At 31.2% G+C, this 16,426-nt stretch overlaps 5 protein-coding genes across 5 annotated transcripts in view; all 5 read left to right on the top strand.

Annotated features, from left to right (window-relative positions):
* The window catches only part of LOC116852950, a 3,993-nt gene extending 2,976 nt beyond the window's left edge, over window positions 1-1,017 (top strand). Inside the window, exons 3-4 of the mRNA XM_032833739.1 lie at window positions 647-802; window positions 891-1,017. Of these exons, the coding sequence (XP_032689630.1) occupies window positions 647-802; window positions 891-944 (210 nt within the window). The 3' untranslated portion in view covers window positions 945-1,017. The remainder of the gene's footprint in view (window positions 1-646; window positions 803-890) is intronic.
* Window positions 1,018-1,981: 964 nt separating this feature from the next.
* On the top strand, window positions 1,982-4,647 carry LOC116852948 (odorant receptor 4-like). The gene is made up of 5 exons (XM_032833737.1): window positions 1,982-2,763; window positions 2,976-3,075; window positions 3,188-3,298; window positions 4,347-4,502; window positions 4,594-4,647. Exons 1-5 carry the CDS (start codon window positions 1,982-1,984, stop codon window positions 4,645-4,647), a joined length of 1,203 nt encoding a protein of 400 aa, XP_032689628.1.
* A 1,987-nt stretch (window positions 4,648-6,634) lies between these two features.
* On the top strand, window positions 6,635-8,911 carry LOC116852949 (odorant receptor 4-like). The gene is made up of 5 exons (XM_032833738.1): window positions 6,635-7,416; window positions 7,620-7,719; window positions 8,014-8,124; window positions 8,567-8,722; window positions 8,858-8,911. The coding sequence occupies exons 1-5, from the start codon at window positions 6,635-6,637 to the stop codon at window positions 8,909-8,911; spliced, it is 1,203 nt and encodes a 400-aa protein (XP_032689629.1).
* Window positions 8,912-10,045: 1,134 nt separating this feature from the next.
* Window positions 10,046-12,941, top strand: LOC116852946 (odorant receptor 22c-like). The gene is made up of 5 exons (XM_032833734.1): window positions 10,046-10,827; window positions 11,605-11,704; window positions 11,805-11,915; window positions 12,325-12,480; window positions 12,888-12,941. The coding sequence occupies exons 1-5, from the start codon at window positions 10,046-10,048 to the stop codon at window positions 12,939-12,941; spliced, it is 1,203 nt and encodes a 400-aa protein (XP_032689625.1).
* Window positions 12,942-14,593: 1,652 nt separating this feature from the next.
* The window catches only part of LOC116852947 (odorant receptor 30a-like), a 3,020-nt gene continuing 1,187 nt past the window's right edge, over window positions 14,594-16,426 (top strand). Inside the window, exons 1-3 of the mRNA XM_032833736.1 lie at window positions 14,594-15,363; window positions 15,637-15,736; window positions 15,840-15,950. Of these exons, the coding sequence (XP_032689627.1) occupies window positions 14,594-15,363; window positions 15,637-15,736; window positions 15,840-15,950 (981 nt within the window). The remainder of the gene's footprint in view (window positions 15,364-15,636; window positions 15,737-15,839; window positions 15,951-16,426) is intronic.

Here is a 16,426-nt window from a genome sequence, read left to right as displayed (position 1 = left end):
AAATTAATGTGACCTTGACCTGACCTTCGCTACGCAACCCAAGGTCAAACTGATGTGATCAGTAAATACATCTTTTTAAACGCCACAACTTTTGTCTGAAACATTTTTTTGTAAAACTTATATTTTTCCTGATATTCGGGCGTCCCGGTACTTTCCGAACACCCTGTATAATCCAAACATTGTCGAACGTATTCTAATAAGTAATTACAGTTAATTTTCGGTTATCATTTGGAAGTTATGCCGTATAGAGGGAAATTGCTCATATTAAACTCATTGAAGTGCTAATGTGTGCATAAATAAAAAAATTGTAGTCAATGATAATTATTTTCTCAATTATTTCAATGAAGTTCATATAGAATTTGTACATCTGACTCTATCAGTGTATCAACAATTTACCAATTTAATTTAATTGGTAATTTTACTTTCTGGAATATGTTCCCAAAAGTAGAAAACTTATTGATACAAATATATTATGTCTGAAGTATAAGTACAATTAATTGGCTTAATTCACTTAAGTCTATATCCTTTTTAAATTATATAGTATTACTTTTTTGACATACCTTATATGGAACGAAAAAAAACATCTTACGCTGTTGATATTATAAATAAAAATTTGTGGCCGTTGTTACGTATAAAAAAAAAATAGGCGGAAAAAGTAGCAATTGAATCCCGTGAACTCGAATGGTATCATCTCCCAGAAAAGAAAATGCGTAGTGTAATTCTGATAATGATCATGTCTAACTATCCACCGAAGATCTGTGCTGGCAAAATCATGGAACTATCAATGAAGACGTTTGGCGAAGTGAGGAGATTCTATCTTATACATAGTTTCTTATTTAAAACAAAATGAGTATTAATAATGATTAACAATAATTAAATGAATCTTTCAGATTATAAAAACAGCTGGAGCGTACTTTAATATTCTTTGTAATGTTATCGAGTAAATGTGTTAAGTTGAAATCAAATTCAAAGTTGAAACTGAAATCGAAACTGTGCCATAAATCGTCCACCAAGTTGAAATATAGAGTTGACAATTATTAATTCAAGTATACTTTGATGATTTCTATAATCGTTATCATTTAATTAAATAATTTTTAGGCTTTTTAATTGCAATAAAAAATATTATGTTAATAATGCTTATGAACCGCCGCAAGCGGATTTTAGCACAACAAATGTATACTTTTTATTGAATCTTGATGTGTATCTCGGAAGAATGTATGTATACGATAGTATCAGTAGTAAATTTATAAAATACAATATACAAAAGTTTAGTACATTGTATATAAATATATACGACATATGTGAAATATTTTGGATTATATCTCTCTTATAGAAGAATTTACATTATCCTTTGTGTGAAATTACATATTGGTAACAAAGTTATGGCGCGTAAAGAAGTCGCATAGCGTCGCATTCATATTATTGTTTCTTTTTTACATCGTATGTCAAATCCTTCAATATATGTTCCCAATAGAGGAATGTCCTATTTGTATAAACATATGACTCGAAAATTATTCAACAATTATTCCCCGTAGGAAAGAACTCTTTCCATGATGGTTTACTAGTACATAAATGTATAATAGTGAAGAAAATAGAAGGGTTCCATGTAATGTAATTAAAACTATTACTCTTGCAGGTGAATATTTTGATTACGAGATGCAAAACAGATAGGGACAAAATTAAAAACCACGGTTTTCCTGTTTGCACCAAAGGTCGACGGTCACCAGCGGATAAGAATAGTTTGCACAGAAGAAAATCTCATCCTTTAAAGTTTGCAACGCACACAGTTGTTCGCACGCAATGCTTTAATTTTTAAAGCGCGCAAGCGTATGGAAGCAATGAAGTTAACTTTATAAGCAGCTTTGTACTTCGACGTTCAGTCGCGATTCAGCTCGCGTTCAGATTTCGCACTAACAATAGTCGCTATATAACGAATGAAAGCAGTGAGTGTCGTAGAACGATCGCTAGTGTCTATAAAAGAATGCCGCGAAACGCACATAGCCGAAATGATATCCTATATGTTATGCAACCAATGCGCACTCTCATGCTCGCAGTGGGTGTCTGGCCGTGTAGGGGCGGAAAAATATCCGTATTTCGAAAAATTTACAACCTTCTTCTAAACTTTAGCTCTAATTTTCTTTACGCCTGTGAATTTATACCCGGTGGTATTTATTGGCTATTGGAAGAGTCGGTGCGTATGCGACTTCAAATGGGCCCTCTTCTCCTTTATGTCTTCATGTCTGCCATTCAATATGATATTCTTCTGTCTCGCAATGGAAACATCAGACAATGCTGGAAGCATGTTGAGGAAGATTGGGAAAATATCTTCAGTCTGGATGCGCGTATTATTATGTTCAAGTGCGCGAAGTCTGCAAGGTTCCTGATTTTGATCTGTGGAGCTCTTATGTACACTGGTGCATTTATGTATCGAATAATCTTGCCACTGTCTTTGGGAGAAATTGTAACCGATCAAAATGTCACGATAAGACCCTTGGCCTGTCCTGTTAATTTTTTATTTATCGATGCACAAGTTAGTCCCTTTTACGAAATACTGTTTGTATCTCAATCAATAACGGGATTCCTTATAGTTTCGGTTGCCACGAGTGCATACGGTCTTCTAGCATATTTCGTGGAGCATGCCAGCGGTCAGATGAAGATTCTGATCTGCCTGATGAAAGGCCTTGTCCAAGAGCAATGGAAAAAAGAGAACGAAATAAATAAGAAGTTAGCTGAAGTAGTGGAACATCAAATACGAGTACGCAAGTGAGCATGTAAATTATAAATATTTTTGCTTGTATTTTTCTGATGTACATTGCACAACTTAATCCTAATTTATTATTATAAAGAGGCACGCAGGGTATATTTTGGTCATTTCCGTATATTAATATTTTTTTATTTTTCTGTTATTGTATTTTTTCTATTTTTCTTTGTGCACATATAGTGACGATATAACTCCATTAGTAATCATATTGCAGTTTTCTTCAAATGGTGGAATACACCATGCAAGAAATATGTTTGGTAGAAATAATGGTGAATACTTTATCTATTTGTCTCCTGTTGTACTTTGTAATATTGGTTTGTATAAATTGAATAATTCCTTTTATTAAGAAAGCATATTGTATATTTTGGTATATATAATAATATATGTTACATGAATATTACTACATTTATAGGAATATATTTATAGGATTGGAACACTAGTAATTTTGGAGTTATAGGTTCTTATGCATTAAACATTGTGAACGTGACAATTCATATATTTCTATTTTGTTACGTCGGTGAACAACTGAACGACCAGGTATTTTTTTATACGTGTTTAATTTTCGAATTATATATAATGATGGAGATAAAGTTATCACAATATTATTCTACAGTTAACATAATTCATTTTTATATACAAGAAGTCGTGTATTAATCGTAACGATAGAGATATTCCATTATCATTATTATTGTATAATATAAGTCATTCGTGTCTTATAAAGAGAAATCTGTAGTCTCTATTAAAACAAAAAACGAGTTCTTTTCTCGGTTTTAAATTATATTGTCTAACTAAAAATATCTCTAGCTAAGAACTGTATTTTGAATACACCTTCGGTACAAGTTTCGATTCAATAATTTAAACAAATGTAATTCTACAATCATTTGTGTAAGTGTGTATTTAAAAAATGACGTATAAAAATGTGGATAATAGTGTGTAATAGTTGAAGAATGTTATGCAGTAAAATTTTCCGGAAGTTAAGAAATAGTGGATGTTAGTCTCGTTTAAGCATTGAGTTCCTACAAAGTATTAGATAAACATTAAATGTATGAAGGTTTTAATCAATCAAAATCGGCATTTCGCAGTGTGAAAGATAGTTGAGAAATTGTATTTGAATCGTGTGTGTGTGTGTGTGTGTGTGTGTGTGCGCGCGTGTGTGTGTCATGATATGCACAAGATTCTTATAGAAAATATAAATATAAAGAAGATAATGTAGAGAAAGAGAAAGAGAGAGAGAGAGAGAGAGATTTTCGTAAAATTTGACTCATAACTAATATATATGTCGAAAGGAAGTGTTTGAAGAAACATTTAAATGATTTGAAAGTGATCCAGATTTTTTTGTAGATTTCAATTTTTTTGTAGAATCGACGCACTGACACAAGTAGATTGTGTTCGAGGAGTGCTTTATCGAAAAAACTATATTGTTTTATGAATAATCAATTTAATACACTATTCTTAAAAAATTATACTTTATTACTTTTCTGGAATCCTTTGTAAAGAAAGAACAACTGTGTCTTATACTATCTCTAAAATTTCATTTATGGGAAATATTATGGCGTTGTTACATACAAATGATAAAAAATAATAGGCGGAAAAAGTAGCAATTGAATCCCGCGAGCTCGAATGGTATCATCTTCCGGAGAAAAAAATGCGTAGTGTCGTTCTGCTGATGGTCATGTCTAACCGTCCACTTAAAATCTCTGCTGGCAAGATCATGGAGCTATCATTGAAGACATTTGGTGATGTAAGAAGATATTTTTAAATATATAGATTTTTATCCAAAGCAAAATAAGGAATATTTAACTGATTAACAAGTAATAAAGTAAATGTTTTAGATTATTAAAACATCTGGGGCTTACTTTAACATGTTGCGAAATGTAACTGAGTGAATATATCATGTTACTGGAATATGACAAATCGCCGGAATTATAATGTAAATAATATAGTAAGCTTCAATAATTCTTTAACATGAAAAAACAGAAACTGTTTCGGAATAAGAAAAGTAACGTTGCAATTAACGAGAGTTTAAAATAAAAGAACGTACATAAATACGTTTCGTAACGGAAAGAAATACTGACGTTACACATTTAGGACTAACGCAAACTACTTTGGCCTGGTATATGTAAAAAGCTTATTTAAGCTTGCTGCAAACATATTTCGGAACAACATTGTCATATATTCTGAATTTTCTTTTATCGCTAAAAGCGCTTCTAATAGTAGCTTATATGTTTTTTGACTGATTATAAGTCATTTTTAAAGATGTTTTTAGCGATAAAAAAAGAGTTCAGAATATGGGCCACAGTCATTTGTGTATATAAAAGTACAAATATATAAACACACACACTAATACATCCACATACACATGAGTAGTATTTATTTATAAAATATAAAAATTTATTGGTATAAATTTATTCACACAACATATGTCTTATTGAATATTCCTTCCCTATAGAGCAATTTATATCATTGTTTGTGCAAAGTTACATATTGTTAACATGATTTCAGTAAATGATTCAGTAAATGATTTCAATATATAAAGGACTCGCATAAGATATCGTGTTTATATTATTAATATCTCTTTTTTACAAAACATTTATCTTTTTAGTGTCCACAGAAAACTGGTCATCCGAACATAAATAGACTTTACTTCGCATTATTATAAAGAAACATATTTTGTATCTACTTATTTGACGTTAATTGAACGATATATACGCTTATTTATGTATCAAGATATTCACAGACTGGATGACAACTGCTTGAAGATTGGGAAAGAACATCAAAATTCATAATATTTATATCATATTATTATATTTATATAATATTTATATAATATTTATATAATATTTGTATCATCCTTTTACACACGGCAACGGTTAATCACACATCGCTATGTTGAATGTCCTAGGAAACATGAACTTGGAAAATTCCACGATCTCTCCCTTCAGAGACGTAAGTAAAAGTTGCATTGATAAAAGACCATGCATTAATTTGCAGGTAAAATAATAAATCTATTTCTTACTAAATATTTAATATAATTAGAGTGTTGTTAATTAATATATACATGTTATTTTGTTCATTAAGATCATCCCTTATTGTGATATACTTCAATATTTTAATACTTTACTTTAATATTTTAATATTTTATTTGTGTGCCCGCTTATTATTATATATCATCCAACATTGCACAATAATAACATGCATGTCAAATAGATTAATATATATATATATATATATATATATATATATATATATATATATATATATATCTTCTTATACAAAGATAATTATGTAGCGATTACACATAATAAGAGTTATTCCGGATAAGTTATTCAGTCTTAGATGAGGCATTTTGAAAAACATATGATTCGATAGTTATTTAACTGACTATCCTTGACAAAAGAAATATTTGTATGTCAATAAATTATCATGTGTATTTGTAGTAGTTGATCAAAAGTACTCCATTTAATGTAATCAAAACTGTTACTTCCTGGTCAATGTTATGACCGTAAGTCACAACCTTGAGAAAGGGACAAAGTTAAACAGTACGATTTTCCTGTTTGCCACAAAAGTCAACGAACAAAGTCAACGGAAAAGGGTACTTTTTACAGAAGAAAATATTGTCTCTCGAGGTTTGCAACTTCGTTCGTGCAAACTTTACTACTACCGCTTCCTCGCATATAATGTTTGAATTTTTAAACTGCGCAAGCGTATGAGCGTAATAAAGTTTACATCATGACTAGCTTTGCGTTTCCAAGATCAGTCGTTATTCAGCTCGCGTTCAGATTTCTTATTAAGGGTAGGTTGCGCCACGAATAAAACCATTGAGTATCGTGTTCGTAGAACGTGCGTAAAACGTTCGTCAACGTTCATAAAGAAATGCCGCGAAACATACATAGTCAGGATGATATGGTATATGTCATGCAACCAACTCGTACTCTCATGCTCGCAATCGGTGTTTGGCCATCCAGGAGTGGAAAGAGATCCATATTCCGGAGAGTTTACAATCTCTTTCTAAACTTTAGCTCCAATTTTCTTTTAGCCTGCGAAATTATACCCGGCTGTATTTATTGGTTACTTGAAGACTCGTCGCGTATGCGTCTTCAATTAACCCCTCTTCTCCTCTACGTCTTCATGTGTGCCGTTCAATATGATGTCATTCTATCTCGCAATGATAACATAAGAGAATGCTGGAAGCATGTCGAGGAGGATTGGGATAATGCCTTCAGTATGAATGATCGGAACGTTATGTTCAAATGTGCAAAATCTGCGAAGCTCCTAATCATGATCTGCGGTGTTCTTATGTATAGTGGCGTGATCATGTATCGAATAATCTTACCATTGTCGCGGGGAGAGATTGTCATCGATCAGAATGTCACAATCAGACCTTTGGCCTGTCCGGTTAATTTTTTATTTGTTGACGTACAAACTAGTCCTTTTTACGAGATAGTGTTTGTATTCCAGTCCTTAACGGGATTCCTTATAGTTTCAATTACGACGAGTGCGTACGGGCTTCTGGCGTATTTCGTAGAGCATGCCAGCAGTCAAATGAAAATCCTGATCTGCTTAATGAAAAATCTTGTCCGAGAACAGTGGAAAAAAGAGGAAGAAGTAGATAGGAAGTTGGCTGAAGTAGTGGAACATCAAATAAGAGTACATAGGTAAGTCTGTGATTTGATAAAATTTTGATAAAAAATCTTGCTGTATATTCTTCTATCATTTATAATATTAATGCTTTGTATTTCTTTACTTTGTGAAAGAGAGAGAGAGAGAGAGAATGTGTGTGTATGTGTGTGTGTGTGAGTATGTATGAGAGGGGAGAATAGTGTTACGCGATGTAAAATCACTATTAATTGTATTTCAGTTTTCTACAAATGGTACAGTACACCATGCAAGAAATTTGTTTAGTAGAAATAATGGTGAATACTTTAAGCATCTGCCTTCTACTGTATTTTGTAGTATTGGTTCGTATAAGTTTATCAGTAGATTTTAATAAGAAAGTAAATCGAATGTTTCGCGCGCATAATTATTTACATATACGTAAATAATTAATAGAAATGGCACATGTTCGATAAAAAGAAAGCTCGTTAATTTATTCATTGTTCATTTTATTGATAAATTTAATATTTTTATTAATATACTTTATTAATTTTTTTTATTAATACACTTTACACTAAAAAGTTATTATGGATCACTTTATTTGCTAATAATATCTCCGTTTCATGAAAATTACTATATTTATAGGAATATATTTATAGGATTGGCACACTAACAACTTTGGGGTTATAGGCTCTTATATGCTTAACATTATAAACATTACAATCCACATATTTCTGTTTTGTTATACTGGTGAACAACTTAACGAACAGGTATGTTTTATAACAGGTGTGTTTGATTTTCAATAGTTAGGAGATAAAATGTCGCTCTACAGTTAATAAAATTTCTTTTTATATGAAAGATATTATATTCAATATATGATATAGATGTATCCTTAAAATTATTATTGTATACAATAAATTATCTTTATTTTATGAAGAGAAATATATACGAAATGTGCATTAGGAATGTTTTAATGTTTTCCTTTGAATTAAGAACACTTCAAAACATAAACTACACTGAGCCAAGAGTTGCATTTTTATTAAAATAAAGTTAATTTTATTACTTTTTATATAGAAGACATATTTTGTGTAAAAGAAAAGAAAAACCGTATCTTTTATTGTTCTTGCAATAACAAATAAAGAATAACGAATAACGAATATTTGTTACAAATTTAATGGTCAATGCTATATGTTTGTGATAAATTAATAACAGGCAGAAAAAGTAGCAACTGAATCCCGTGAGCTCGAATGGTATCATCTTCCGGAAACAAAAATGCGCAGTGTAGTTCTAATAATGATTATGTCTAATTATCCACCCAAGATCTCCGTTTGCAAGATCATGGAGCTTTCATTCAAGACGTTTGGTGATGTAAAAAGATATTTGCAGATATATCGCTTTTTATTCAAAATAAAATTACAATTGTTTTTCTAATTACGATTATTTTATACAAAACAGAATTAAGATTATCAAAATTATTACCGAATCATTAAATGACTTTTTTAGATTATTAAAACATCTGGGGCGTACTTTAATATGCTTCGAAATGTAACAGAATGAAAGTATCAAAATCAAATCAGAGGAACAATGACATAAACCGTACATTATGCTACAATAAAGTCTTAACATTTACTAGGACATATTTTAGTGATGATTTCTAATTGCCCGCATCATATTGGGGCATAATAAAAATCACAAAATAAAAAAGGAACACAGCGAGCAATATAAATTTAAGACAAAAAAGGTGGAAGAAGGATTAATAAAAATATTGCTTACCTGGGACCACCGCAAGAGATTTTTATTTCATTACATAATATAGCTTTATTGGAGCCTGGTGTGCATGCATCTGTTGGAGAAATATAGCTGTATATATAAAAGCACAAATACACATCAGTAGAGTATATATTTATTATCACATTATTTATTATATACTAAATGTAACAATTTAGAGTTATATATATGCGATATAAAGTTTTCTTTAATATGTCTGTCTCATAGAACAATTTGCAATATCGTGTAAACTTACACATTGCCAATAATAAATAAAAAACTTGTATGCCATCTCCCCTTATAGAAATATCATACTAAGAATCATTGATAATTACTTATTTTTAGTATTAAAAATACTGGATAATAAGTAATTATCAATGATTCTTAGTATGATATTTCTATAAGGGTCTTTTATATCACTTTCATATTCTTTTTTTGCAGAACAAACAATTTATTGTCTTTGATAAAAAAATATCTCTAGCTTAATAAAATATACTTCGCATGATCTTAAAAATATTGAACACATATTTTAACTAATTTATTTGACGTAAAAAACACTCGTCAATAACACTTCATTTGGTTGCGTGGTTACGTCACTAATATCCATTCTTTGCAAAGAAACATTACTTCACTTTTTCCGGTAGAAAAATACTTATTCAGTACAAAACATAACATCTGTTAGAAAGATCGATGAAGTTGACAGATCCTCATGGAAAGCAATCCTGACCCCCTTGACTATTCACTCTCTTTTTAAACTTCTCCGCTCTCGACTTTTCTTCCGCAGTATTTGAATCTTTAATTCAACGCAAGCGCATACGGCCAGTGAGTTTACTTTACGATTGGCTTCACTTTTTAACGTTCAATCGTGAGTTAGATCTCGTCTAGATTCCGCATCGTCGAGCGTTCTTCGAAGCTTTTAAGAATATGCCATATAACGAAAATTCCTTATACGATATCATGTATATTACGCAACCAACACGCAATATTATGAGCATACTTGGAATTTGGCCGTCCATTAACAAAAAGAAAACATTGTGCAAAAGAGTTTACAAGTTTTTGCTAATTACTGTCTCTTATACTCTTCTCATTTGTAACTTGATTCCCATTTTTCTCTATTGGATGATACAAGGAGACACGCGTACTCGTATTCAAATGGCCCCTTTTCTCGTTTACGACGCTATGACTGTCAGCCAGTATAGCATCTTTATATTTCGTGATGATCAAATTAGACAGTGCTTGAAACACGTTCAAGAAGATTGGGAAAATATTCTCAGCGCTGACGTACGAACGCTGATGTTGAAATTCGCGAGAATTACCAAACGCATAATCATAGTGAGCGCGAGTTTCATGTTTAGTGGTGCTGTTCTAATTCGGACAATCCTTCCCTTGTTACAAGGAAACATCATCACCGAACAAAACGTCACTATTAGACCTTTGGTCTGTCCAAGTTATCTCGTTTTTATCGATGTGCAAGCCACTCCTATCTACGAGATATACTTTACGATTCAATTTGTCAGTGGATTAATTATAGCGTCGATCGCGACAGGTGCGTGTGGTCTCACAGCCATTTTCGTGATCCACGCTTCCGGCCAGCTGAGGATTTTGAGAGATTTAATGACGAATCTTGTCGAGGAACAATGGCAAAGGGAATGCGAAGTAAATAAGAAATTGGCTGATATAGTCGAACATCAAATGCGAGTACGAGGGTGAGTTATAGCATAATATCACTAGTGCATATTATAGATTTGCATATTAATTTACTTATACAGGGTGTCTCACACTTTCCTTCAGGCATTTTGTGGGAACGTAGAACAGGTTGCGGTGAACATAAAAGTCCTATACCGTTTTGAGATATTCGCAATAATTATCGAGATATTAATTGTAGAAAATTTGTGAATGATCATGCAGAATATGGTAAATGAGTTATAGTAGCAACGACTGTCGTCGTGTACTTATACTTTAGGTCAAATTGAACAAAAAAGTCCTCTACCATTTTGCAAATAATCACATAGATTTTTAATTATTAATTAAAGAAGATGAGTGCATTATCACGCAAAATCGTGTAATAATCTAATTTAATTTATAATTAAAAATCTATGTGATTATTTGGAAAATGGTAGAGGACTTTTTTGTTCAATTTGACCTAAAGTATAAGTACACGACAGCAGTCGTCGCTACTATAACTCATTTACCATATTCTGCATGATCATTCACAAATTTTCTACAATTAATATCTCGATAATTATTGTGAATATCGCAAAACGATACAAGACTTTTATGTTCACCGCAACCTGTTCTATGTTCCCACAAAATGCCCGGAGGAGAGTGTAAGACATCCTATATATGTGAGATAATTAGAATTTCATTATTTGTCAATCCTCTATGATATTAATAACTATTCATTTATTATTTATTTGTTTTCGATACGCTGTTATCTCACGTGTTATAATAATGAATTGCCGTCACCAGTAATTACATTTTAGTTTTTTGCGAATGGTACAGCACACTCTACAACAAATATTTCTCACGGGAATGACAGTGAACACGCTAACTCTCTGCATTTTAATGTATTTTATAATAATTGTAAGTCTATTTCTGTATGTGTGTAAGAAATATAAGAAAGTGCACACATTTAGTTTGTAGAAAGAATTAAAAGCTATCAATGAAAACATCACATTTATAGGAATGGCAAAATAGCAATACAACAGCAATATACATTTATATATTGTGCGTTGGAGATGTTGCAGTTCATTTATTTATGTATTGTTATACAGGTGAACAACTTACCGAACAGGTAAGTTTTATAGGCGTTAATATGTCCAGTCATATAAAAAAGTGTTTCTTTTATTTAATGATATGGCTGATGATGGAAAGCTGACTACATATGACTTTGTAAGATAAATTGCACTTTATTTTGTAAAAGTTTCATAACAATTTATTACCTCAATTTTTTCACATAGTTATTAATTATAATTCTATTTATGGAAATACATGTTTAAATATTATTTCTTATAATGCCTATGATACATATGACTTATGAATATACGAATATATTGTGATGAGAATGTTACAATTAAATACGAAATATTTCAGAAAAATACAACATATATATACGTCATATGTCTTTTTTCGAAGTAGCGTCAATGAAAATACATTCAAACTTTATGTATACATTTATGTGCGTTCTATAATATTAATCATAGGCGGAGAAAGTGGCCATTGTATCTTGTGAGCTTGAATGGTACCGTCTTCCGAATAGAAAAGCACGTTGCGTCGTGCTGCTAATGATCATGTCTAATGCTCCAACCAAAATATCCGCTGGAAACTTTTTTGATCTCTCCCTTAAAACATTTGGTGATGTAAGGAAATGAACTTAAACTAAAGCATTCGTTTATTTATAAATATTTACAAACAATTTTGTTTAATATTTTTATATGCTTTGAACAATATTAATTTTTTTTCTTTTTACATTCGGGTATGGAGATTTCTCCTAGAATATATAACCATTAGTTCTATCGTGTTAATTTATTTTCCTTTGCAATTATTATATTTATATATGATAAATATCAGTGCCAAGTATAATTAACGTTTCTTTATTTATAGATGTAACACTGATAAACTTAGTTAAGTTCTTTTTACTTCTATATAGCTTTTGCACTATATATATATTTATTTATTTATTATATGTCTGAATAATCATTTATGTCTAATTTGTAGATTTTTGTTGAAAGCAAATTGAAGTAAGTCGCGTTACTGTATGTTTTAGGCCATAAAAACAGCCGGAGCTTATTTTAATATGCTCCGAAATGTAATCGACTGAAAGTTTTTAAATACTAATTGTCGAAGTTACAACGTGAGTCATACGTGTATCTCGGGGAAACATCGTTCAATGTACATATAAAAAAACATTAGTAGTATAAAAAAATATCAGTAGTATATATTTATAAAATATATAAAATTAGTGCAGTATATAAATATATGCGATATGAAGTCTTCTCAACTATACCTCTCTCATAGACCAATTTCTATCATCGTTTGTGAGAAGTTACATATTGCCATCAATGTTTCATCACGTGCACGCATGACATCGCGTTCACCGCTAATACTTCTTCTTCGCGGAACACCGACCCATTCATTGTTCTCGATAAGAACATTTCTGGTTTAATAAAACAAAGAGACTTCACATTATAAACAACCTTTACTCCACATATTTTTGAAAATATTGGACACATGTTTTAATTGATTTATTTGACGTAAACTACTTGTTAATAACTTGATTAAAGGAGTTTGTTTAATAATGTTTGAAGAATGTATATAATTTTTATATAAGTATGTAAGATTAAAAATATATAAAAAATATTACAATGAAAACAAGGAAATTTTAAATGGACGGTGTGCAAATTTCAGCTTTTTAAAGTTATCTAAGACAGAAAAGCAAAATTGCCTTTTATTCTTTATGGGTGCAGCTATAATCTGAATTATAATTGCGATTAAAAATATATAAATAATAAAATAACAATATTTTAAACAAAAATCGCCTATTTTCCGCCGTGCTCTAATATTCAATAAGAAATTTTAGTTATTAATAATTCTGACTGATTCTATATGTTTACATACTTGTGTTTAATCTGCTATCCCAGGATCATACAGAAATCCTTTTTCTTATACAAATAAGCTGTTTTCTTCGATTTCTTTTTTCTTATAATTTCGTTAATTTTTTAGATATCATAAAAATAGATACATTTTTTTAGATCTAACTTTTGAAGAATATGTAAAACACGTAAAAATGTAAAAAAATGTTGAAAATTTTGAAGATACGAATAAGAAAATTTCTTCAAGACTTCCTATATATTACACTATAATAATCAGCTGATTGAAAATAGGAGGAAGAAATTAGAGTTACCAACATAAGTACGATCTTAAGTACTGACTTGGTACGATCCTTCTCGAATACGCCAAAGCTCAAGCATCGCACAGGTTCAATATTCCTATGAAATTTTAATTCAATAGAAAGAATAGTTATTTACAGTATTATATAAAAAATTGCATTCAAGGTCAAAGATTTATGATATCACACTATCACGTCACTAATAATTCTTCTTAGCAGAAAAACATGTTTCACAATTGCCGGTAGAAAAATGTTTTACTCAGTATAACATAACATGTCCTTAATTGTTAGAAAGATCGATGAACGTTGGTAGACAAGAATAATCTTCAGGGAAAGCAATCCCAACCCTCGACTATCCACTCTGTTTTCAAACTTCCCCGCTCTCAAGCTTTCTTCCGCATGCAGTATTTGAATCTTTAATTCAACGCAAGCGCATGCGACAAGCAAGTTTACTTTACGATCGGCTTCACTTTTCAACGTTTAATCGTGATTTAGATCCCGTCTAGATTCCGCATTGTTCGTACTAGGATGTATTGAATGAAGCATGAGAATATTGCGGAGCGTTCTTCGAAGATTCTAAAAAAATGCCACATAACTCTTTGTACGATATCATGTACATCACGCAACCAACGCGTAATATTATGACTATACTTGGAATCTGGCCGTCCATTAACAGGGACAAAACATTGTGCGAAAAAGTTTACAAGTTCTTGTTAATTGCCGTCTTTTACACTCTTCTCAGTTGCAACCTAATTCCCGGTTTCATTTATTGGATGACACAAGGAGATACGCGTACTCGTATTCAAATGATACCTTTTCTCATTTATGATGCTATGACTATTATTCAATACGTCATGTTTGTATTTCGTGATAATCAAATTGGACAGTGCTTGAAGCACGTTCAAGAAGATTGGGACAATATTCTCAACGCGGATGTACGAAACATGATGTCAAAATTCGCGAGGATTGCCAAACGCCTAGTCACAGTGTGCGCGACTTTCATGTTCACCGGTGCCATTGTGTTTCGGACAATCCTTCCCTTGTCACAAGGAGACATCATCACCGAACAGAATGTTACTATTAGGCCTTTGGCCTGTCCAAGTTACCTCATTTTTATCGATGTGCAAGTCACTCCTATCTACGAGATATTCTTTACGATTCAATTTGTCAGCGGATTAATTACAGCCTCGATTGCGACAGGTGCGTGCGGTCTCACAGCCATTTTCGTGATCCATGCTTCCGGCCAAATGAGAATTTTGAGAGATTTAATGACGAGCCTTGTCGAAGAACAAAAAGAATACGAAGTGAATAAGAAATTGGCTGATATAGTCGAGCATCAAGTGCGAGTACGAGGGTGAGTTTGTATAGGGTGAGTATAGGGTGAGTATAGGCTGTGTACGGGATGAGTCTGTATATCATAAGGATATCACTAATGTATATGATAGACTTGTATATTAATTTACTTAATGTGTGAGAAAATCAATTAGAGAATATCATTATTTATCATTATTTATCCACCATTATTTGTGTATCTTTTACAATATTAATGATTTACTATTCATTCGATATACTGTGTTGTCGCTCGTGTTATAATAATGATTTGATGTTAACAGTAATTACGTTTTAGTTTTCTGCGAATGGTACACCATACGCTGCAAGAAGTATTCCTCATGGAAATGATGGTGAATACTATAACTCTCTGCATTATTATGTATTTTATAATCATTGTAAGTTTAAAAATTTTTTTCAGGAAGCATATATGTTTTATATATTCGCGCGTGTTTTTAAAAAAAATAAAAAACTCTACCAACAAAAATGTCATATTTATAGGAATGGCAGAGTAACAACACACCAGGGGTATGCGTTTACATGTTATGCGTTGGAAATATAGTACTACATTTATTTATGTATTGTTACACTGGTGAACAACTTACCGAACAGGTAAATTTTATAGGCGTTAACACGTTCAATCATATAAAAAAGTAATTTTTTATTTAATATAATCAACGATAAAAAGCTAATGATATACAACTTTGAAAGATAAATTGCAATCTATTTTATAAAAGTTCTTTAGCAATTTATAATTTTTATTTTTTTATATAGATATTAATTATAATTCCATATCGTGGAAGTATACATTTAATTATTATTTCATATAATACATATAATACGTAACTTATAAATATACGAGTATATTTTAATTAAATACAAAATTCTCCAAAATATTAGGACCTTAACTTAGTTTCCGCCCAAAAAATACTGAGGAAAAGCATTTATTGTAAAAAATTTATTTAAATTATTTCAATGAAAGTATTTTCCATCACTTTCTACAACTTTTTGCCATCTTTCTGGCAACTGGGCGATACCATCTCGATAAAACGATGTTTGTTTCGAAGCAATCCATTCGTCCACCCATT

The sequence above is a fragment of the Odontomachus brunneus genome, unplaced genomic scaffold (assembly GCF_010583005.1).
Source record: "Odontomachus brunneus isolate Ranch 3 - 2012 unplaced genomic scaffold, Obru_v1 Obru_scaffold_262, whole genome shotgun sequence".
NCBI classification, from domain to species: domain Eukaryota; kingdom Metazoa; phylum Arthropoda; class Insecta; order Hymenoptera; family Formicidae; genus Odontomachus; species Odontomachus brunneus.
The sequence above is the reverse complement of the archived record's forward strand: the minus strand, read 5'-3'. Positions and strand labels throughout refer to the sequence as shown.

Coding starts and splice junctions, on each gene's coding strand:
- LOC116852948 (XM_032833737.1), top strand. CDS start 1,982: ATGCCGCGAAACGCACATAGCCGAAATGATATCCTATATGTTATGCAA. Junction 3,299..4,346: donor GTGAACAACTGAACGACCAG/GTATTTTTTTAT, acceptor AAAAAATAATAG/GCGGAAAAAGTAGCAATTGA. Junction 4,503..4,593: donor CATTGAAGACATTTGGTGAT/GTAAGAAGATAT, acceptor TAAATGTTTTAG/ATTATTAAAACATCTGGGGC.
- LOC116852949 (XM_032833738.1), top strand. CDS start 6,635: ATGCCGCGAAACATACATAGTCAGGATGATATGGTATATGTCATGCAA. Junction 7,417..7,619: donor CATCAAATAAGAGTACATAG/GTAAGTCTGTGA, acceptor ATTGTATTTCAG/TTTTCTACAAATGGTACAGT. Junction 8,125..8,566: donor GTGAACAACTTAACGAACAG/GTATGTTTTATA, acceptor AATTAATAACAG/GCAGAAAAAGTAGCAACTGA.
- LOC116852946 (XM_032833734.1), top strand. CDS start 10,046: ATGCCATATAACGAAAATTCCTTATACGATATCATGTATATTACGCAA. Junction 10,828..11,604: donor CATCAAATGCGAGTACGAGG/GTGAGTTATAGC, acceptor ATTACATTTTAG/TTTTTTGCGAATGGTACAGC. Junction 12,481..12,887: donor CCCTTAAAACATTTGGTGAT/GTAAGGAAATGA, acceptor TGTATGTTTTAG/GCCATAAAAACAGCCGGAGC.